The sequence below is a fragment of the Sorex araneus genome, chromosome 11 (genome assembly GCF_027595985.1).
Source record: "Sorex araneus isolate mSorAra2 chromosome 11, mSorAra2.pri, whole genome shotgun sequence".
Taxonomy (NCBI): Eukaryota; Metazoa; Chordata; class Mammalia; order Eulipotyphla; family Soricidae; genus Sorex; species Sorex araneus.
The window spans coordinates 27,120,777-27,142,495 of NC_073312.1; the positions used below are offsets into that span (position 1 = coordinate 27,120,777).

General features: G+C 44.2%; 1 protein-coding gene across 1 annotated transcript in view; it reads right to left on the minus strand.

Moving 5' to 3' along the window:
- Window positions 1–273: 273 nt before the first annotated feature.
- CUTC (cutC copper transporter) overlaps window positions 274–21,719 on the minus strand; it is a 31,255-nt gene continuing 9,809 nt past the window's right edge. Inside the window, exons 5-9 of the mRNA XM_055119208.1 lie at window positions 20,158–20,193; window positions 17,467–17,600; window positions 11,215–11,242; window positions 3,608–3,713; window positions 274–783 (exon numbers count right to left, since the gene is read on the minus strand). Coding sequence (XP_054975183.1) covers window positions 675–783; window positions 3,608–3,713; window positions 11,215–11,242; window positions 17,467–17,600; window positions 20,158–20,193 — 413 coding nt within the window. The 3' untranslated portion in view covers window positions 274–674. The remainder of the gene's footprint in view (window positions 784–3,607; window positions 3,714–11,214; window positions 11,243–17,466; window positions 17,601–20,157; window positions 20,194–21,719) is intronic.

Here is a 21,719-nt window from a genome sequence, read left to right on the forward strand (position 1 = left end):
GGTAGTTCAGCAGGCAGGGCACTTACCTTGCATGCAGCCAACCCAGGTTCAACCCCCAGCACCCCATATAGTCCCCCAAGCACCACTGCACTCCGGAGTGCAAAGCCAGGAGTTAGCTTGAGCACCACTGGGTGTGACCCAAATACTACCCTCCCCCCAGACCCCAACTCCCTCAAATGAAATAAAAAGAGTAAATGAATAAAGAAGAAAAAAAACCTTCCAATCACATTTGGTTTACAGGCTGCATTCATGGTAAAAATAAAGAAACTATCGTAATAGAATAGAAATTTTTATTTTGCAAATAAAAAAGCAAAATATTGCTATTAAATTTGATACTAAGTTACATTCTGAATTCAAACCTTACAGTTGTGTATTCTCAGCTCATCAGTTAATTCTATCAGATACAAACTAATCAGTCTATAGAAGCACAAACCAGATTTAACCATGATGATGATGATGATGATGGTGGATCCAGTTGGGATGATGAAGCAAAGGAAGTGACTGTAGCTCTGCTTCAAGTCTGTTTCCTCTTGGACACATTCTCCGTGGCCATACGAGAAGTAAAGCAAAGCCTGTGACTGCCCCGGCCCGAGATGGAGGTGAAAGCAGGGTCACAGAACCCTGCAGACTGCTCTTCTCCTCCGCCCTGCGTCAGCTGTCTCGGAGACGTCTCTCTAAATATTCTGTGCAATAGCATTCAAAGTTCTTACTTTGGCCACATCTGTGACCTTGAGAGTATACTCTGAGTTTGAAAGTGAGGCTCCCATGGCGACAGAGGGATTTCTGGGAAAGACATAAGAAACAAATGATTATACAAACTATTCAGTGAGCCCTCCAAAGGGCAGTTCATTTGATAAGAGTACATATAAAATATATATCCATTTATTTATTACATGTTATATATCATATCAAGTATATATACATATACGATATATAGATATTTTTGGTTTTGTGGTGTCTAGGGGATCATATGAGATGCAGAGATTGAACCAGTGTGGCTAGCTGTATGCAAGGCAAGTACCCTAACTGCTATACTATCACTCCGGCCCTCATTTCACAAGGAATTTTATTACTCAAGAAAAAAGTTTGTTCAAAGACCCTGGTGAGTCTCCAATTTCCTGTATTTTATTAATCCATTTATTAAATCACTGAAAACCTGAGCAACCAAACCCACCAAATAACATACTTGATTCTCAGCTTTTGCTTCTTTTATATCTTATTTTCCCCAAATTAGAAATGATCAACCACTACATGTCCTCAGTATATATTAAAAAAAAAAGTTTTAAATTCTCAATGGTGATATAATTACAAAACAATTGAAAACAGAGTAAAGGTGAGGGAAGTGTCATGCATTAATCACTTGTATCACTTGTCGTCCCGTTGCTCATCAGTTTGCTCGAGTGGGCACCAGTAATGTCTCCATTCTCTTTCAGGGGCTCTTTCGGGGTCAGGGGAATGAGGCTCATTATTGTTACTTTTTTTGGCGTATCAAATATGCCATGGGTAGCTTACAGATGGCAGGACACCCTCGGTAGCTTGCTGGGCTCTTCAAGAGTGATGGAGGCTTTTAGGGAGGACTCTAATCGCCCTTACAGGTGCTCCCAGTTCACCAAGTGCAAGCTTTTGGTCGTTAGAACATGCCAGTCGAGCAAAAGTTATGCATTAATATTCATGTTAAATATTAACGATTGAAGAATTAAGTAATAAAGGTGGGAGAGATAAGAACATGACACTGCAGTTACTCATTTTGCTAAAGGGAAAGCAGAAGGGAAATGGCACACACACACGGGTCTTTTGAAGCATACTTCTTTATAACCTATCTATGCTCTGCAATGACTTAAGGACAAAAAGGTTCAAAAAAGTCTGCTTACTATCTAGTAAAAACAGAGATCAACAAATGGGACTACATTAAACTAAAAAGCTTCTGCACCGCAAGAGATACAGTGACCAGAATACAAAGACTATCCACAGAATGGGAAAGGATATTTACACAATACCCATCAGATAAGGGGTTGATATCAATGGTATATAAAGCACTGGTTGAACTCTACAAGAAGAAAACATCCAACCCCATCAAAAAATGGGGCGAAGAAATGAACAGAAACTTTACCAAGGAAGAAATACGAATGGCCAAAAGGCACATGAAAAAGTGCTCTGCATCACTAATCATCAGAGAGATGCAGATCAAAACAACTTTGAGATACCACCTCACACCACAGAGACTAGCACACATCCAAAAGAACAAAAGCAACCGCTGTTGGAGAGGATGTGGGGAGAAAGGGACCCTTCTTCACTGCTGGTGGGAATGCCGACTGGTTCAGCCCTTCTGGAAAACAATTTGGACGACTCTCAAAAAATTAGATATTGAATTCCCATTTGACCCAGCAATACCACTGCTGGGAATATATCCCAGAGAGGCAAAAAAGTACAATCGAAACAACATCTGCACATGTATGTTCATCGCAGCACTGTTTACAATAGCCAGAATCTGGAAAAAACCCGAATGCCCCAGAACGGATGACTGGTTGAGGAAACTTTGGTACATCTATACAATGGAATACTATGCAGCTGTTAGAAAAAAGGAGGTCAAGAATTTTGTAGTCAAGTGGATGGGCATGAAAAGTTTCATGCTGAGTGAAATGAGTCAGAAAGAGAGAGACAGACATAGAAAGATTGCACTCATCTATGGTATATAGAATAACAGAGTAGGAGACTAACACCCAAGAACTGTAGAAATAAGTACCAGGAGGTTGACTCCATGGCTTCGAGGCTGGCCTCACGTTCCGGGGAAAGGTCAACTCAGAGAAGCGATCACCAACTACATTGTAGTCGAAGGCCATGTGGGGGAAGGGAGTTGCGGGCTGAATGAGGGCTAGAGACTGAGCACAGCGGCCACTCAACACCTTTATTGCAAACCACAACAGCTAATTAGAGAGAGAAAACAGAAGGGAATGCCTTGCCACAGTGGCAGGGTGGGGTGGGGGGGAGATGGGATTGGGGAGGGTGGGAGGGACACTGGGTTTACGGGTGGTGGAGAATGGGCACTGGTGAAGGGATGGGTTCCCAAACTTTGTATGAGGGAAGTATAAGCACAAAAGTGTATAAATCTGTAACTGTACCCTCACGGTGATTCTCTAATTAAAAATAAATAAATTAAAAAAAAAAAAAAGTCTGCTTACTTAAGGCAGAATCACTGTATCACTATATCACTGTCATCCCGTTGCTCATCAATTTGCTCGACTGGGCACCAGTAACGTCTCCATTGTGAGACTTGTTACTGTTTTTGGCATATAGAATATGCCACGGGTAGCTTGCCAGGCTCTGCCGTGCGGGCGAGATACTCTCGGTAGCTTGCCAGGCTCTCCGAAAGGGATGGAACCTGGGTCGGCTGCGTGCAAGGCAAACACCCTACCCGCTGACCTATTGCTCCAGAATAAAAAAATAAGAACATTTTACTACTGAAAAATTACAAAAAAAGGATTTAAATATTTGTGTCCTCACCACAACATCACATGCAGTAGTCGTGATATTAACTAAAGCTTTCTTATTGGGGGAAGACAGAGGAAAGCCCATCCCTTCTCTAATGAACCCCAATATACAGACTTACCGAAACTTCATCCCTGAGTCTCTGGCAGACCGAGCAGAACAGTGGAATTCTGTAGCACCCGAACCCTCAAGGATTCTTTGTAGATTCCGGTCTGTTATGCCACCCCCTGTTGGAAACAATAAGTGAATTATTTACGAGATAGGATTTGTACAAAATTCAATGAGTAACTGCCTGCTCTACCTTTAGTGTAGGATTCCCACACTAAAATTTCTCATTGACTTGAGAGTGATGTCCTCAGAATGTGCCTGCCACAGAGATGGGGGGAGAGGGGGACGGGGTAGGGGTGGTGGGAGGGATACTGGGAACATTGGTGGTGGAGAATGGGCACTGGTGGAGGGATGGGTACTCAATCATGGTATGACTGAAACATAATCACGAAAGTTGTAAGTCTGTAACTGTATCTCACGGTGATTCATTAGAAAATAAAATAAAGTAAATAAAAATATTTTTTAAAAAGAATGACTCCCTCCCCTGGAACGAGATTAGACAAGAATGACAAGAGTAGACACGACTCTGGAGAACACCGTGTAGTTCACAGAGCCTGCATGGTGAAATCTCTATGCCCGTGAGTTCACAGAGCCATGCTATGTGTGACTGACTTAAAACCTGAAAAGACACTGCAGCACTGTTTACAATAGCCAGAATCTGGAAAAAACCCGAGTGCCCTAGAACAGATGACTGGTTGAAGAAACTCTGGTACATCTATACAATGGAATACTATGCAGCTGTTAGAAAAAATGAGGTCATGACGTTTGCATATAAGTGGATCAACATGGAAAGTATCATGCTAAGTGAAATGAGTCAGAAAGAAAGAGACAGACATAGAAAGATTGCACTCATCTGTGGAATATAGAATAATAGACTATAAGACTAACACCCAAGAATAGTAGAAATAAGTACCAGGAGATTGTTTCCATGGCTTGGAGGCTGGTCTCTCATTCTGGGTAACTCAGGGAAGGGACCACCAAGTAAAATGTGGTTGGAGGTCATGTGGGGGAAGGGTGAGGCGGGTGGAATACAGACTAGAGACTGAACACAATGGCCACTCAACACCTTTATTGCAAACCACAACACCTAATCAGAGAGAGAGAACAAAAGGGAATTCCCTGCCATAGTGGCAGGGTGGGGTGGGGGGAGACGGGACTGGGGAGGGGGGGAGGGATGTTGGGTTTACGGGTGGTGGAGAATGGGCACTGGTGAAGGGATGGGTTATCGAACTTTGTTTGGGGGAAGCATGAGCACAAAGATGTATGGATCTGTAACTGTACCCTCACGATGACTCTCTAATTAAAAATAAACTAATAAAAAAAATAAAAAATAAATTAAAAAAAAAACCTGAAAAGATGACTCAGAGGCCAGAGAATCGCTGAGCGCTGTATCCCGGCTCCCCCACCAATGAAGGCAAACGCCGGCGAAGGGGAGGCTGGAGAAGAAAGCTATAAAAGCATAGCCTTGAGATGTGTCTGACAGGCTCTCCCTCAGTCCTGTCTCCTCAGGCATCAGGAGCTCACTGACGGCGGGAACCAGAACAGGCCTTCACCCAGGATGCCCAGGTTTCGCTTTACTCAGCAAAAGACAGTCTATGAAAACTGCACTCAAGTTCCTTTTTGTTTGAAGGGAGGCATACCTGATGCCCCATGGTCAAGCATGAGGCTAACATGATATTCACTCCCTGAAGTACTTGGGGGCGTGGGGGGCAGTCATGAGGTACCAGGGATTAAATCTTCGACCCATACACAGCATGTACCCCAGATCTTTGAACCCACTCCCTGGCCCTACAACCCTGTTCATTATGATGACTCATTGTTTTGATAATCTCTTCATTATGTGTACATAAAGAATCATAGTCTGAACCAACAGCAGATTGAAAACAATCAATTAATCATCTTTTATATCCTTTGCTCCTAATATATAGGACACATGCAACAGATATTTTTCAATGAATTCTAAGATATGCACTTTGTGTGTCGTGTCATTCAAGTTTACGAAACTTGATTATGAACTCTTTTGAACTCAATGACTTTTTTTTTTTTTTTTTTGCTTTTTGGGTCACACCCTGCAACAGGTATTTTTCAATGACTTCTAAGATATGCACTTTGTGTCTCGTGTCATTCAAGTTTACGAAACTTGACTACGAACTCTTTTGAACTCAATGACTTTTTTTTTTTTTTTTTGCTTTTTGGGTCACACCCGGCAATGCACAGGGGTTATTCCTGGCTCTGCACTCAGGAATTACCCCTGGCAATGCTCAGGGGACCATATGGGATGCTGGGATTTGAACCTGGGTTGGCCGCATGCAAGGCAAACGCCCTACCCGCTGTGCTATTGCTCCAGCCTCGACTTTATTTTTCTTAGTGGCACGGTAACATCTAAGCCCTGGGCAGAGAGACTGTAGATGAAAAAGTGAAATTTAGACCAGAATTCTGACCATAGAACTGTAGCTCTTCAATGCTATGTATTCTTAGCTATGCATTATTATAGCTTAGTCAGTAAGTGGGATAAAACTGCCAACCTCACAAGCTTGTTGGAAGGATTTAAAGACAAATGCTTTATTTCCTTTTAACACCAAAATTATTGGACACTAAAACATATGCTGCTCAGTTATCAGCAACATTACAACACAGTAATATAATTTCCTTATGTTAACATATTCACAGCTAGGACCAAAAAAGAACAAGATTTATATATTTCTGTTATAAATGAGAAAATGTATATTACAAGTATCATTATAATATACTAGAGTCTAGAGTCCCTGGAGGAAACAGATGTGTTCTATCATATCTAGGCAATCAGGTTGAATTTTTACTTGCTCATATTTACATACATGGAACTGTACTAATGTCTGTCTATCTATCTATCTATCTATCTATCTATCTATCTATCTATCTATCTATCTATATTCTAAGAGCCCCCCTTAAGTAGAAGATTAGCTCATAGACATTTCTGCATTTGCACATCTACTGCAGATGGCATATAATCAACATGTATGTGGGCACATTTGTTAATCATGAATATTTCTGTGTATACTGTCTTTTCACCTGTGCTCTCCTGAGGAGGTAGTCTGTTATGTAATTGTGTCCAAAGGAAAGTCTTATGAATAGCCAATAACTTAATAACTATATATTAATAGACAGAGAGTAAGGCGTCTGCCTTTCACACGGCTGATCTGGGTTCAGTCCCTGGCACCCCGTATGCCCCCACACCCAAGCCCACCAGGAGTGATCCCTGAGCACAGAGCCAGGAGTAAATCCCAAGCACTGCTAGGTATGGTCCCAAAACTCCCCCCAAAAATAAAATAAAATTATGTATTAAGCAATGGAGATCTTAATATTAACAACTGTTACATTTGGGCATTTAGTATCAAGACAAATAGAATGACTGCACTCATTTGTGGGATGTAAAAAAATATGAGAATAATACCCAAGGACAGTAGAAACAAGGGCAAGGAGGAATGGTCCATGATTGGAAGTCTGCTTCAAGTGCTGGAGGAGAATATAGTTGGGATAGAGAAGGGATCACTATGACAAAGATAGCTGGAAATGATTGCTCTGGATAAGCACTGCGTGCTGAAAGTAGGTAAAGGAACAAACATGGTAACCTCTAAGTATTTGTATTGTAAACTGTAACGTCCAAAAGGAAAGAGAGAGAGAAAGAAGGAAAGTGCCTGCCAGAGATAGGCTGGGGTGGTGGGAGGGTGTGTCGGGGGTGGTGGTGGTGGAGAGAAGGTGGGAGAGAAACTAGGGACATCGGTGGTAAAAACATACACTGGTGAAGGGATGGGTGTCTGAACACTGTATGCCTGAAACCTGATTATGAACAGTCTCGTAACTGTGTATCTCACTGTGATCCCATTTAAAAGAAAGAAACACGCAGTTTTAAATGAAGATGCATCAGATTCTGTGAGTCTCTTTCCCCAACTTGCTTATAAACAGTTTCAATGTGATGCCTAACACATGCTTCCCATCTATCTGCTCATGTTTCAGGGACCTGCCATAGTGCAAAACTTTCTTAATTTCCTGACCGACTCCTCTAGCTGTTTCCGAAAGTTGGCCTTTCTGCTGGCTGTCACTGTCCCAAAGCCTCGTCATTCCTGGCAGCACTGGAGGTCAGAGAACCAAGCACTGCATGACCTTCAGTGAAATGAAGTATGAACCTTAGAGAATCACCCAAGAAGCACTTTTAGCAAAAATGTTCAGGCAGGATTTAATCAAGTTTCATGATCTAACCCAGGGAACCTATAATTTAACCCAGGAACACTGAGATTATGGGGCGGTGGGAGCAGATTGGGTGATAGGGACAGAATCAGCCTTGGGTGTAACCGCAGGGCACATTTGTTTTTTTTTTTTTTTCCTGAAAAGAGGGCAATAGATACAGAAGTCTGGGGACATTGGGAATACAGAGATTAGAAACAAGCTAAAATAATATCAAGAGGAAACCATTTGGTAAATTCAGACAGTAGAATATTTTATAAGATAAGTGCCTCATACTTTTAAAGTATCATTTTTGTTTGTTTTGGGGCCTGGCGATGTTCAGGCGTTACCCCTGGCTCTGCACTCAGGAATTACTCCCTGGTGGAGCTCAGGGCACCATATGGGTGCCAGGAATCAAACCCAGCTTGGCCACATGCAAGGCAAGCTGCCCACTACCCACTGTACAATAGCTCCAGCCCCTACAGGGTCATTTTTATGAAGAGCAAGAGAAAGGAACACTTCTATACTAAAAGATGAAAAAAAAAAAAAGATAGTTAAGAACTAGGGTCAAGAATGTGGCTCAAGGGGCGGGGGCAATAGCACAGCGGGTAGGGCGTTTGCCTTGCACACAGCCGACCCGGGTTCAATTCCCAGCATCCCATATGGTCCCCCACCAAGCACCACCAGGAGTAATTCCTGAGTACAGAGCCAGGAGTAACCACTGAGCATCACTGGGCGTGACCCAAAAAGCAAAAACCAAAACAAAACAAAAAAGGAATGTGGCTCAAGCTCACACACCTTGCATAAATGAGGCCCTTGGCTCCATCCCCGGCACAACAAAATGAATGAAAAGAAAGGTAAAAGGGTCAGGGTGGCCCCCAGGCCTCTGACATGGCCCATGTAGACGCGGGCCTCTGAGCACCATGGGGAGCAGTGTCTGAGCACGAAAACCAAAAGAGAAAAGAGAGAAAGGAAGGAAGGGAGAGAACAAAGCACAACATACTCGCTCCTTGACTGGATTCTGGTTGTGTATTACTACTGTAAGTAATACTCTGCAGGGGGCTGGAGCGATAGTACAGCGGGTAGGGTGTTTGCCTTGCACGCGGCCGACCCAGGTTCGATTCCAGCATCCCATACGGTCCCCCAAGCACCGCCAGGAGTAATTCCTGAGTGCAGAGCCAGGAGTAACCCCTGTGCATCGCCAGGTGTGACCCAAAAAGCAAAAAAAAAAAAAAGAAAGAAAGAAAGAAAGAAATACTCTGCAGATGGCCGGAGCGGCAGTACAGCAGGTAGGGCGCTTGCCTCACACGTGGCCAACCTGAGTTTGAACCCCAGCACCACAAATGGTTCCCTGGCTCCCACTGGGGGGTAATCCCTGAGCACAGAGCCAGGAGTAAGCCCTGAGCACTGCCAGGTGTGGCCAAAATTTATTTGAAAATTAAATAAATAAAGGAAACATTCTAAGACAACCAGAGAAAAGAGAACATTGACTTTGTATGAAATGGCGTTCAGGAATCAATGTTAATATTGACAGATTTAACAATGGTACTATGGTTGTAATATCCCTCAGACTTTAAAAAATTGTGGTAGTAGAGTTCAAACCCAGGGCTTCACACATACAGGGCACCTACTGCTCTACCACTGAGTCACATCTCTGGCCCCTTAATGTCCTTGTTTTTCAAAAAGATGCACCAAGTGGCCAAAGAAATAGTACAGCAAGTAAAGCACTCGACTTCCATGCAGCTGGCCCGGGTTCAATCCCCAGTAAGCCACACGGTTCCCCAAGCCCAACCAAGAATGAACCTTGAGTAGAACCAGAAGCAAGCTCTGAGCACTGCTGGGTGTGGCCCAAAAGTAAAAAAGAAAAATACAAATCAATTAAAATGATGCACTTGGGCTGGAGCAATAGTACAGCAGGGAGGGTGTTTGCCTTGCATACGGCCCACCCAGGGTTTGATCCCCAGCATCCCACACGGTTCGTGAGCACTGCCAGGAGTGATCCCTGAGTGCAGAGCCAGGAGTAACCCCTTAGCATCAATGGGTACGATCCAAAAAGTCAAAATAAATAAATAAAAGAGACTTTAAAAAAGATGAACTAAATAAAATTATGCTGCCTTTAGTTTAACTTTAAAATACCCCAAGACTTGGGGCTGGAGTGATAGCACAGCGGGTAGGGCGTTTGCCTTGCACGCAGCCAACCCAGGTTCAATTCCCAGCATCCCCTATGGTCCCCTAAGCACCGCCAGGGGTAATTCCTGAGTGCAGAGCCAGGAGTAACCCCTGTGCATCACCGGGTGTGACCCAAAAAGCAAAAAAAATAAATAAATAAAATACCCCAAGACTTAAAAAACTCATTAATTAAAAATACCCCAAGATTTAAAGAAAAAAGGAGAGATAATTATGGCAAAATATTTTATCTCTAGAATAAGCATGTATTCATTATACTACTTTTTATTAAATACACACATACAGTCACTCTCTGCAGTGTTTAGGAGCGAATCCTGGCTCTGTGCTGGTAGGGGCGGGGGGTGTCCCTTCCAGTGGAGCTGGGGGGGGACCAAGGCCGTGTGGGATAGAACCCAGGTCTCCGCGTGTAAAGCACGCACTCAGTTCACTGCACTCTCTCTCTGCCCATACTGTGTGTATGTGTACTGTATTTGGTAAGAAGAAAGACTAAGATGATATTGCCTTAATCTGATTCTGTCTCTTGGTCTGATTCTTTACAAATACTCCCATTTTAATGTGCTCTGACATGCGAGCACCTTTATGGCTACCAAGAGGAGCACACGATCAAACTGTCCCGGTGACCAAGAAGAATTTGGCGGTGGGAGATTTTCAGGCTCTAAGAGAGCACTGCATGTTTATCACCAGAACACGTGCTCGCTGTTGGGGAACAACTAAGGTCTTAGGCCTCTTCCAGCTGGGGCACCTCCCCAAACATCCACATTCACAAAATTTCAGTCAAGCACATACAAATCCCAATCCCAATCCCAATCCCAATCCCAATCCCAATCCCAATCCCAATCTACTTCCCTAAGCACGCTGACTCCGACCAGCAGACTCTCCTGGCTACAGTGTAACTTCCAGCTGATCTCCCAGCCTTAACCACTGCAGTCACCTCTACAGTCCTTCTAAATACCACATCCTCATTCTGCTTCCAAAGAGTCCAGCCTGCCCTGCCCTATCTCGCTCCAGGTCAGTGTCACCCTGGTGTCACCCTAGTGTTACAAGGCAGAGGGCCACTCTCTCTGCCTTGTGAGGACACAGCAAGAGGACGGTCATCTTCAAGTCAGAGGAGGGTCCCTCGCACACTTCCCATCTGCCAGCACTGTGCCCCCGACTTCCAGCCCCCATAATTGTGAGAAACAAGTATTTGCTGTTTTAAACAAGTAGGTGAATGGATAAATAAATAAATACCTGGCATTACCACAATTCTGCCTTTTGCCTGAAAAAAGAAAATAATAAACAAGTAAATTTTAATGTATTTGTCTTAAATGGCAGTGAAAACAGAAACATGAACATATTATTATTATTTTTTAATTACTACCAATACTGAATTTTAAATACAGCTTCTCCAACCTGGGGGCGGGGAGACAGCCCAAAGGGGCAGAGGCACATGCCTGGCCTGCCTACAGTCCTGTGTTAGGTCCCCAAGAACACACGGCCCTCTGAGCACACCAGCTTTGGCCCCGGTGGCCCCTGCAATACCAGGATGACCCCCAGCACCACTCGGCCTGAGCACAGGACTCTCCAGCATCCCATAAAACAGGGACCAGCTCCCTGCTCTGGCTTCCCCCCAGACCTCTAGGGAAGACCCCACAGGGGGTTGGGGGGTGGAAATGAAGCTGTTCATAGTAAATCTCCCTATCCTGGGAGCTTTATCACGCTGTGCTCATGACATGCCTTGAAGAACACAATGAATCAGTGTGCCACACAGGGAAAAAATACACATCACTGGGGAAAAAATTAGTTCCGAGTTCTTGGCGAGCAACAGGATGGTAGAAGTTGGACGTTAAGTGTTCAGCACAACTTTAAATTGGGGGGAAGGAAAAAACTACCCAAATCTTTCTTTCTCAACTAACCTCCCTAGCTTGTTACACCAAATAAGCATCCCCAGAAGCATTTAACTAGGTAGTAAGAATACCAAACTATACATGAATTTGACTACATTTCATATAATTCTGGGAGACAGGTGTTTCTTTTTTTTTCTTTTTTTTCTTTGTGGTCTGGAGAGATAGTACAGCAGGTAGAGCATTTGCCTTGCAGACCCAGGCTGAATCCCTGTATTCCATAAGGCCCCCAGCCCTGCCAGGAGTGATCCCTGAATGTAGAGCCAGGAGTAAGCCCTGAGCACCAAAAACAAAATAAAACAAATAATGAAGTGCTGTATTACTGATTTAGTTGCAGCTATAAGGTATGAAAACTTATGCTAAGAGAGTCAGTAGCAAACTGTGCTCTAGATAGATTGAGTCAAATTAGAATTGCGGACCAGAACTTCAGTAACGGTAAAATGATCCAAAGTGGCTTTAGCAGGGTCCAGGCCAGTAGAAAAGCGGCAAAAGCACCTGCCTGGCAAGCATGAGGCCACCAGCGGGATCACGGGTGCTGCCTGGAAGTATGCGGCTCCAATCCCAGCGGCTCTGCCCTCTGGGCCTGTGTGTGTGATGTCTGGCACACCACAGCCACGTGTGTACACACAGAATTCAAACACAGAGTGTACAAGCACCCTGGCTAGGTGTCTGCCCCCAGAGAGCATGTGTGCAAGCAGAGGCCCTTCGAGCACTGTCAGGCGAGCACCTCCAGCAAGCATCACCACCACCACTCACAGGTGCAAGCCAGCACAGCTCAAACTACAGAGGGAAGAAGGATGAGGAAAGGCACCATAAGCCCCAAACTGTCACCAAAAACACACCTGACCTTCCACAACAGCTGAGTTTTTATGCTGCTTTGGAAAGGAGGCTTCCAAGCTGACGTATAACTCCCAAGATGACAAGATTCAGAGAGGCAAACGTGCATGCATGTGCATTATGACATCTGTAGACTGCCATTTTACAGACCTTCCCGAGAAAGCTCTTCTAAAGAATTTCTAAATCTGATCAGATCGATCATCATGAAAGCACTTATCAAAAGTGACTTTATTCACTCATTGGTCCATCCAATACGTATTTACTGAGTGACTACCATGCTCCAGGTATGGGAAATGTTGTGGTAAAAAGTTAAGACTGTGCCACTCCAATATTAAGAGTCAACAACTTAACTAAGATGTAACTCCAGCACCACACTCAAAGCCACTGACTCTCCCAAGGGCCCTATGTCTTGCTAAAAGGTCAGCTATGGCCCCAGAAATGCCCTTTCTCTCCACCCCTCCTCTTCACCTATTAAGATGGTTTATAAGTTCCAATTCTTAGGCACCTCTTCAAGTCATATTTCTTTGTATGTATCTGTGTAATACACACACACACACACACAAACACACACACTTAAAATCTGTGGGGATGTGGTAAAACACATGCTTTACATACACGAGGCCCAGGTTCAGTTCCATACAAAAAAAGGGAAAAAAAGAATGACAAAAATCTTTTTCTTGCTAGCTTGTCTTTTGTCAGTTTAGTTTCCTGGCCTCCAATACTAAAACTAAGAGGATGAGCAGTGTTTTCCTCTCCAAATAAAGATGAAACCGGGAATAAGAGAAGGGAAAGGCCGGAGTGCCAGATCAGCAGGGAGGGTGTTTGCCTTGGCTGGCCTGGGTTTGATCCCCAGCATCCCCATAGAGAAAGTTGGAGAGAGTCGGGGAGAGACCAGGGCAGCAAGATGGAACACTGGGAGACTAGCAAGGGGGAGAGAGGGAGAAGAAAGTAGAGGAAGAATTCAGGAGCAGGTGCACGGAGAGATAAGAGACGAGGCCGAGAGATGGTGTGGAGAGATGAAAGGGAGAGACAGGAGGAGACGCGAATGAGGGGCAGTGTGAGACTAGAATGGGGGGTTTAGTGAGACTGGAACAGGGGCGTGGGGAGAATGGAATCAATGGCAACTGGTCATCAACCTTGAGGTCATCAAGCTTGACCCTCATTTCCTCCTTTGTCCGCCCATGACATGGGCCACCCCGGGTGGGGGAGCGGCCCAAGACTACCGAACCTGAGTGGAGAGAGGGAGAGCCGCTGGGGGCCTTCCCTAGCCGCCCTGGACATTATACACCCGGCATCCCATATGGTCACCTGAGCACCACCAGGAGTAACTCCTGAGTGCAGAGCCAGGAGTAACTGAGCATCGCTGGGTGTGACCCAAAAAGAAAAAAAAAAAAATTCAATGTAGAGAAAGCTGAAATTACGTTAGGGGGAAAGGTCACATGAACTGTTCTCTTTTTCCCTTCCGTGACATGAACATACAGTATTTTTCCAGGTCTGCATTTGAGGACTTTGCTGTCCATCTCCTTCAGACAAGTCTGCAGCATCTGAGGGACAGCAGCGCTGTCAGGCTCAAGGTCAAGCACGCACGGGCAGCACTGCGAGCTCTTCTGCAGCCGCATCTGCGGGCACGTCAGCCAAAGAGCCACCTCCAGCCCCGGGCACATCAGCCACAGACTCAGCTCCAGCCACAGGCACGTCAGCCAGGAAGCCACCTCCAGCCCCGGGCACATCAGCCACAGACTCAGCTCCAGCCACGGGCACGTCAGCCAGGAAGCCACCTCCAGCCCCGGGCACATCAGCCACAGAGTCAGCTCCAGCCACGGGCATGTCAGCCAGGAAGCCACCTCCAGCCCTGGGCACATCAGTCTCGGAGCTACCTCCAGCCCCGGGCACATCAGCCACAGAGTCAGCTCCAGCCCCAGGCATGTCAGCCAGGAAGCCACCTCCAGCCCTGGGCACATCAGCCACATCAGCCCATTTTACAAAGTGCCTGTTATAAAAATAAGTTAGTAGAGTCACCTCCAGCCCCGGGCACGTCAGCCCCAGACCACCTCCAGCCCGGGACTGTGCTCTCCTCTGAAGGAAACCACAACTATTCCAGGAGGGCAGGACTGAGGAATCAAGTGGAAATCCGGAACGGTATTTAATTTACTTGAGGTCACTGTCATTACATGCTAAAGCCAGGATTTCTACACAGATCTTTCTAATCCCAAAGTCTTTTTCTTTAAGTGGTAAAATAATAGCTAGGTTATTGCTTCAAGAAGTCAAGTGAGCATGATCTCACTTACGCGCAGAATCTAAAGAGCCAAACATACAGCAGAGAGGACAACAGTTATTACTAGAGGCAGGCAAGCATAGGGAAGGGGGGTCTACAGATAATAATATTGCATTAAGTACTGAAAATTCGCTGAGAGTAGATTTCAGGTGCCCTCAGCACATACACAGACACAGAGATAAACTAAGTGAGAAGGATGTGAGTGTGACTCACCATTTCATTATAGATGTCTATCACAACCTGTTCTAAATCTACATACGGTAACAATTTTTTTAAAAAAGCCGTGTTAGTGGCTGAACTACAAATCACAAGCACACAGATATTTTAAAATGCAACACACCACCATGACAATCCCATCACCCGTGCTCTCCCCAGTGAGCAACCGTTTTAAAATAGAAACCTGATTCATGAACTCTTCTATTTTCGGCTTCTCCCACACAAGAACAAGACTCTAAAAAGTTCCTGAGACTGTGAAGATTAGACCTTTCTCCGCAAACACCCGGGTTATTCTTTCGTATCTTACTCCATTCCCTTTCATTTCCAGATCTTCCTGCAGCAACACCCCCCTCTTTCCCCAGTCCTCCCCCAGTGGAGGATTCCAAATCATCCTTTAAATAAGACATTGCAGCGTGGACATCAAGTCTTCTGGGAAGGTTACTGCCATGCCCATCCCTCAAATCTGGGGGTTAATTTCCTTCGTATACTCCCAACTTTATTTTTAAATACAACTGTTTAATTTCCTGTTCTTTTATAAGTGCCTGTTGTAAAAATAAATTAGTAGCTACACACACACACACACACACACACACACACACACACACACACACACACACCTAACCACCAAATCATATGAAAACCCTGTACCTAATATATATTCAACAAATATTTGCAAGATTACATCAGCTGCTCAGGCAAAATATCTAAATAATTTTTCACTGCTATAAGTGAATAAACATAGAAACACTAAGTACCACTGATAACAACAGTAACAGTAACCATAAAAACCAATATTAAGGGATGGGTGTTTGATCACTGCGTGATTGTAACCCAAACATGAAAGCTTGTAACTATCTCACGGTGATTCGATAAAATTTAAAAAAAAGCAACAATATTAATAATAGTATTAATAATACTACTTAACAGTATCAATATTGCTACTAAGATCTATTATATGTCAAGCACTGTGCTAAGGCTTTTTCAAATCTCCTACTATCCAAAGAGCAATTTAAATTTATCTGAGTGTTGCACTTGGGGAGACAGAGGCTCCCCAATCTGCTCAACATTACACATATGTAATGTTAGCAATCTGCTCAACATTACACATATGCATCAAACCTGAGTCTCAAATCCAGAACACTGTCTGTTATCCCAAAGTCTGTACTTTCTAACTTCAAATCTCTCTGCACTGGCGTCCACATGCTAAAATATCACACAAAAGATAAATATATATGTATATGTGTATGTGTACTTACGTGAATATACAATGTTTTTGACCCATACTCAGCTATGCTCAGGGCGTACTCCTGGCTATATGCTCAGGGATCACTCTTGGCCGGCTCGGGGGGACCATATGGGGTGCTGGGGATTGAATCCAGAATGGCTGCATGCAAAGCAAGCACCTTCCTTGCTGTACTATCTATCTCTCTAGCCCAAAGAAAGAGACTTCTTGATCTAGGGAGAGGGCTCAAAGGACTGAAACACATTTTTTTGCATATGTGAGCCCTGGGCTCAGTCCCCAGCTGTGCATGGTCCCCTGAGACCCCAAGCACCAAGAAGGAAGTACTCACTGAGCAATGCCAAGGGATGAGGCCCCCAAAATAAAATTACAGATATTTATTATCTTGACAGATGCGAAGAGATGAAAGGTAGTTTTAATTTGTAGAATCCACTTTATTCCAATGATAAAATTATCTCAAATTTTACATGGGATTTCCTCCCAAGTAAACATAGGCTGACAGTAAGAAAATGTGACTTAAAATTACACAGTGATAACAGCAGAGCAAAGGTAAAATTTGGGGGGCTGGAGAGAGAATACAGTGGATAGAGCACTTGCTTTGCACGCAGCCAGCTTGAGTTTGACCCTGGGCACCATATATGGTCCCCTGAGCCCACCAAGGGTGATCCCCAAGTACAGAATCTGGAGTAAGTCCTGAGCACAGCTGAGTATGGCCCCAAAACAAAAGCAAAAGATAGGCAGAATTTGTGATAGTTATTCAAATCAGACCCAAACCTTCGGGACTGTCTAGTAACAATGATTTGAACATGCAGACAGGCATCAGTCCACAAACCACTGGTCTACGATACTTAAACAAGTCTTGGTTACTGAAAGCCATTCATGAGAAAGAAATAAGAATTAGAGAACCACATTATGGCCTGTTTGCTTCTTCCTACAGACACACAGCCTATACTGCTTAGTTTCACGACTATGCTAACAGCAGACTATCACGAGTGATCACAACAGTGAGGGAAGAAAGGAGAGGATGGTACCTGATCAATGAGTCGCTTGATTACGGGGAGCCCCTCCAGTGCTGAGCTGTCACATCCACTGGTCAACACACGTTCAAACCCCAGGGTTAAGAGGGTCTCTAAAGCTGCCACAGGATCGTGAACCATGTCAAAGGCTGAAATAAATCAAGTTGGCTGGAATTACACAAGGACACAAAACTAGAACACTTTTACCCAAATCTTTGGAATGTTTCTGCCAAAGGAGAAAAAAAAAAATCATTCTCAACTGCTTCAGTATGTTAAATTGCAAAAAGGCTAAGAACGTCTTTCCATACACAAGAGCCCTGTCTCCTGAGAGCAAAACTGACGCTTATTCCTCATCTTATCAATCCTGGCGAAAACACTTGAGAATTCCAACCACGTGATTTATAGCTGGTTAGTATGTTTTTTACAAAATTACTGGATTCTCTTTAGAAATTACCCTGATGTAGACAAGCTATCAGTAACGAAAAAATCTTGTGCACTCCTGTGACCATCCATTCATTGATTACCCAACATCTACTTCTTTCTCTCTTTTTATTTATTCTTCCCCCTGAGCCCAGGGCTTACTCCAGACTCTGCACTTACTCCAGATCACTCCCAGTGAAGCTTGGGGAACCATCTGTGGTGCCGGATCAATCGTGGGCCAGCTGTGTGCCAGGCAAGAGCCTTCCCCCCTGTACTATCTTTCTGGCCCCGTTCCCCCTTCTTACTCGTGTTCAGTTCTTCAGCTCCGCTTAGCTATGAACCCTGTATTCATCTGGGAAACCTAAACTTGCCCCTAGCCTGAGTGATGTTGTACAAGTTACAGGCAGTGCAGTGCATTTTACTAGGCACAATTTATTTTAGGGGAGAATCCGTATGACTTAAGCACGCTAGTAGCAACAAATCTCAGGATTCTTCCTTGGAATGCTGTGGCAAGTGTAAGTATTCAAAAGCAGGTTTACTCTCCCCTCTCTGTATTATAACAACCGTGTCTTCCATCTTTGCTGGATATCAACCCTAAGTGTTTTAGGCTTCACGGGTGAATTGACCCTTTCCTCCTCCCAGAGAAGCTTACCATGCCCTTGTTAACATCCCTAATTTCATTAAAGTCTATCTTCAACCTTTCCTTTGTATTGGATATTAACCCTAAGTGCTTTAGGTTTCATCAGTGAATTGCACCCTTTCTTCCCTCCAGAGAAGCTTACCATGCTCTTGCTAGCATCCCTAATTTAGTTAAAGTTTATCCTTAACCTTTCCCTTGTATTTTACTTCTCATCATCATAGCTTCCCAAATCAGTCTTGATTACGTATAAGCCAAAACTTTCTGGTAATTCTGAACTTTGTATTTGTACCACTTTGTATTTGAAGTGCTATATATTTGTACCTGCTTTTCTATCTCCCCTATAGCCTTTTTATGTTTTACTATAGAGCAATGTTCTTCATTAAACCCAGAAAGAACCATTAATGCTATGCCCCTAATATTTGGGAATTGACTGACTCAAATATATCTGCTCCTGCGCACAATTACTTGGTCATAATTATTTGACTCAGGCTTCAGTTGCCATAGTTCCTAACACCCCAAAAGGGAGGTCCTGCTGTGGGACTGGGATGGACCCAGGGTGAGTGGCAAAGCTACCCAGCATAGAAATGGGACATAAATGCATAGTCTTGATGCAAGCTGTTATAACTTAAGAGACAGGACTCCCATGGGGAAGGACAAGCTGAACTGGCCTGAGGACTTCGTCTGGGATTTAGGGTAAAAGCCTTGCTTGTTCTCAGAGCCCAGAGAACTAAGTGTTAAAAGCCTTGCTTGCTCTCAGCCCAGAGAACTAAGTGTTGGGATCTTTGTCTCTTACTGTGTTTCTCCAAACAACTGCAACTATTGATAACATATACAACTAGAGGGAAAGATAAAAGCAATGTAAGTGTCCCTGGGAGACAGAGTGTCTCCTTGAGTTGATCTCCCTAAGAGAACTTCCTCTGCCAAATATGTATCTATGTAAATGACCAATCAAACATATGTCCCTACCTCAATCCCCCTTTCAATGTTCTATAAGTATGGCAGCAGCTCTGCATTAAACGGACCATTTTCACCATCAGTCTGTCTGTCCCCCGCCCCTTTCTCTCTGTTGGGGAGCCCTGGGGAGGTAGGGAGGCGGCTCTGGGCCACAGAATGCACACGTGCATTGCAGGAGCCCCCATGGTTTCCTTCATGAACTCACACATTTTCTTTTTTCTTTGGGTTACGGGCCACCCTTAGCAGTGCTAGAAGGCCACTCCTGATTGCAAAGTTAGGCATCAAAAGAGCACGCCCTCAAGTCCACAGAGCTATTCTCCAGGTCACAAAGGCTACTTTTTTTTTAACTTTTATTTTATTGGGGTGGGGAGGGGCTTTGGGCCCTCAGGGCTGCTCAGGGATCAATCCTGCCAGACTCGGGGGACCACAGCGGGTGCTGATGATCAAACCTGGGTCCATCACAGTCAAGGTAGGCCTTATCCACTGTACTATCCACCCAGTCCCACAAATGTCCCACTTTTAACAACTTTTCTTAAGGAAGCTTCAAATTTTCTAGAAATCGTGCATCTCAAGATCAGTCCAACGAGCAATAGTATACTAGACAACTGAATCCATTTTCATAAAGGTTGTAGCATCTGGTGGTTAGAAACCCACGACCATTCAACAAAACTCCAAAGACGGGAATGACTCACCTCTGTGGAAAGTGACTGGCAGAGGACGGCAAATGGCTATAAAAAGAAAGTCATGTAACAATGTGAATAAAGAGATCACCAGTGATTACTACCAGCAGAATTTTTCTTGTTAGGTGTGGCTTTTTATACTTCCTTCTCCTAAAGCATAAACACAGTGAACTAAAATACCCAAACAACAATGCCTTACAAACACAAAAGCTTTATATTGCTACTAATGTCTAATTTTGGGCTGGAGCGATAGCACAGTGGGTAGGGCATTTGCCCTGCACACAGCCGACCCAGGTTCGATTCCTCTGCCCCTCTTGGAGAGCCCGGCAAGCTACCGAGAGTATCTCGCCCGCACAGCAGAGCCTGGTAAGCTACCCGTGTTGTATTCGATAAGCCAAAAACAGTAACAGCAAGTCTCACACTGGAGACGTTACTGGCACCCACTTAAGCCAATCGATGAGCAATGGGATGACAATGACAGTGACAGAATGTCTAATTTTAATATTTATTTTAAAAGGTTGATTCCTGAGAACTACCATGTAAATTGTCTATGATGCACCTATAAGGATAGCATTCCCCCAGCTTAGTCAATGGCTGAATAAATAGCAGTACTCCTACATTAAAAAAAAAAAAAAAAAGGATAGCATCTCCTCTATTACTCATTCCCTTAAGAATTTCCAAGAAATACTTCAACTGAGTAACATAATTTGCTTCTGTTGTGAGAGGGTGAAACGGATGCCATGACATGACAGAAATGAGAAAAATCAGGTAGGCCTCAGGTTCAGTTTCTGGAACTAAAACAGATTCAGTTTCCCAGAAATGAAATAATCTGTAAGTAGCCAACCTGCACCCATCTGGGAAAGTTCCTGAGCTCAGCAAGTGGGCTCAGCCAATTATCACAATGCCCCAGGAACTGCCTTTTGTTAACCCTGAAAGAATGTAACCATATGTTACTGGAAATTATTGTTTAACTATTGCCTGACCTCTGTTACCCTAGACACTTGACAAAACACTTTTCTTAAGTAACTAAGTATAAGATTTTTCTGAAGCAATAAAAGATGTACTGCTTATGTAATCAAACCCTATAGAAACTGCTTGCCACTTACAGTCCGGTTGCTATCAAGAGACCATTCTGTGGGTGGGAAATTTGACCCCAGAATACTGGAATAAAACTCCTACTAGTTTTGCATTATTGAGTTATTGTCTCTGTCCGTCTTGCCGCTTGGGAACCCATAGTCCCAGGTTTAACACTATCCCTACCCCACCTCCCCAGTCTCATCAACTGCACTTTTTTGCTGCAGTGAAAGTTGTTTTAAAACCACAGCAACACTAGCAGCAGAATATGACCTAGAGCAAGCAAAGAGAGTTAGGTAGGCTGTTTGAGATACCAACTGTCCCACACACCTGAACCATACACGCCCACATTAAACTACTGGAGGGGCAGGAGTGATAGCACAGCGGGTTGGCGTTCGTCTTGCAGGAAGCCTGGGTTCGATTCCCAGCATCCCACATGGTCCCCCGAGCACCACCAGGAGTAATTTCTGAGTGCATGAGCCAGGAGTAACCCGTGTGCA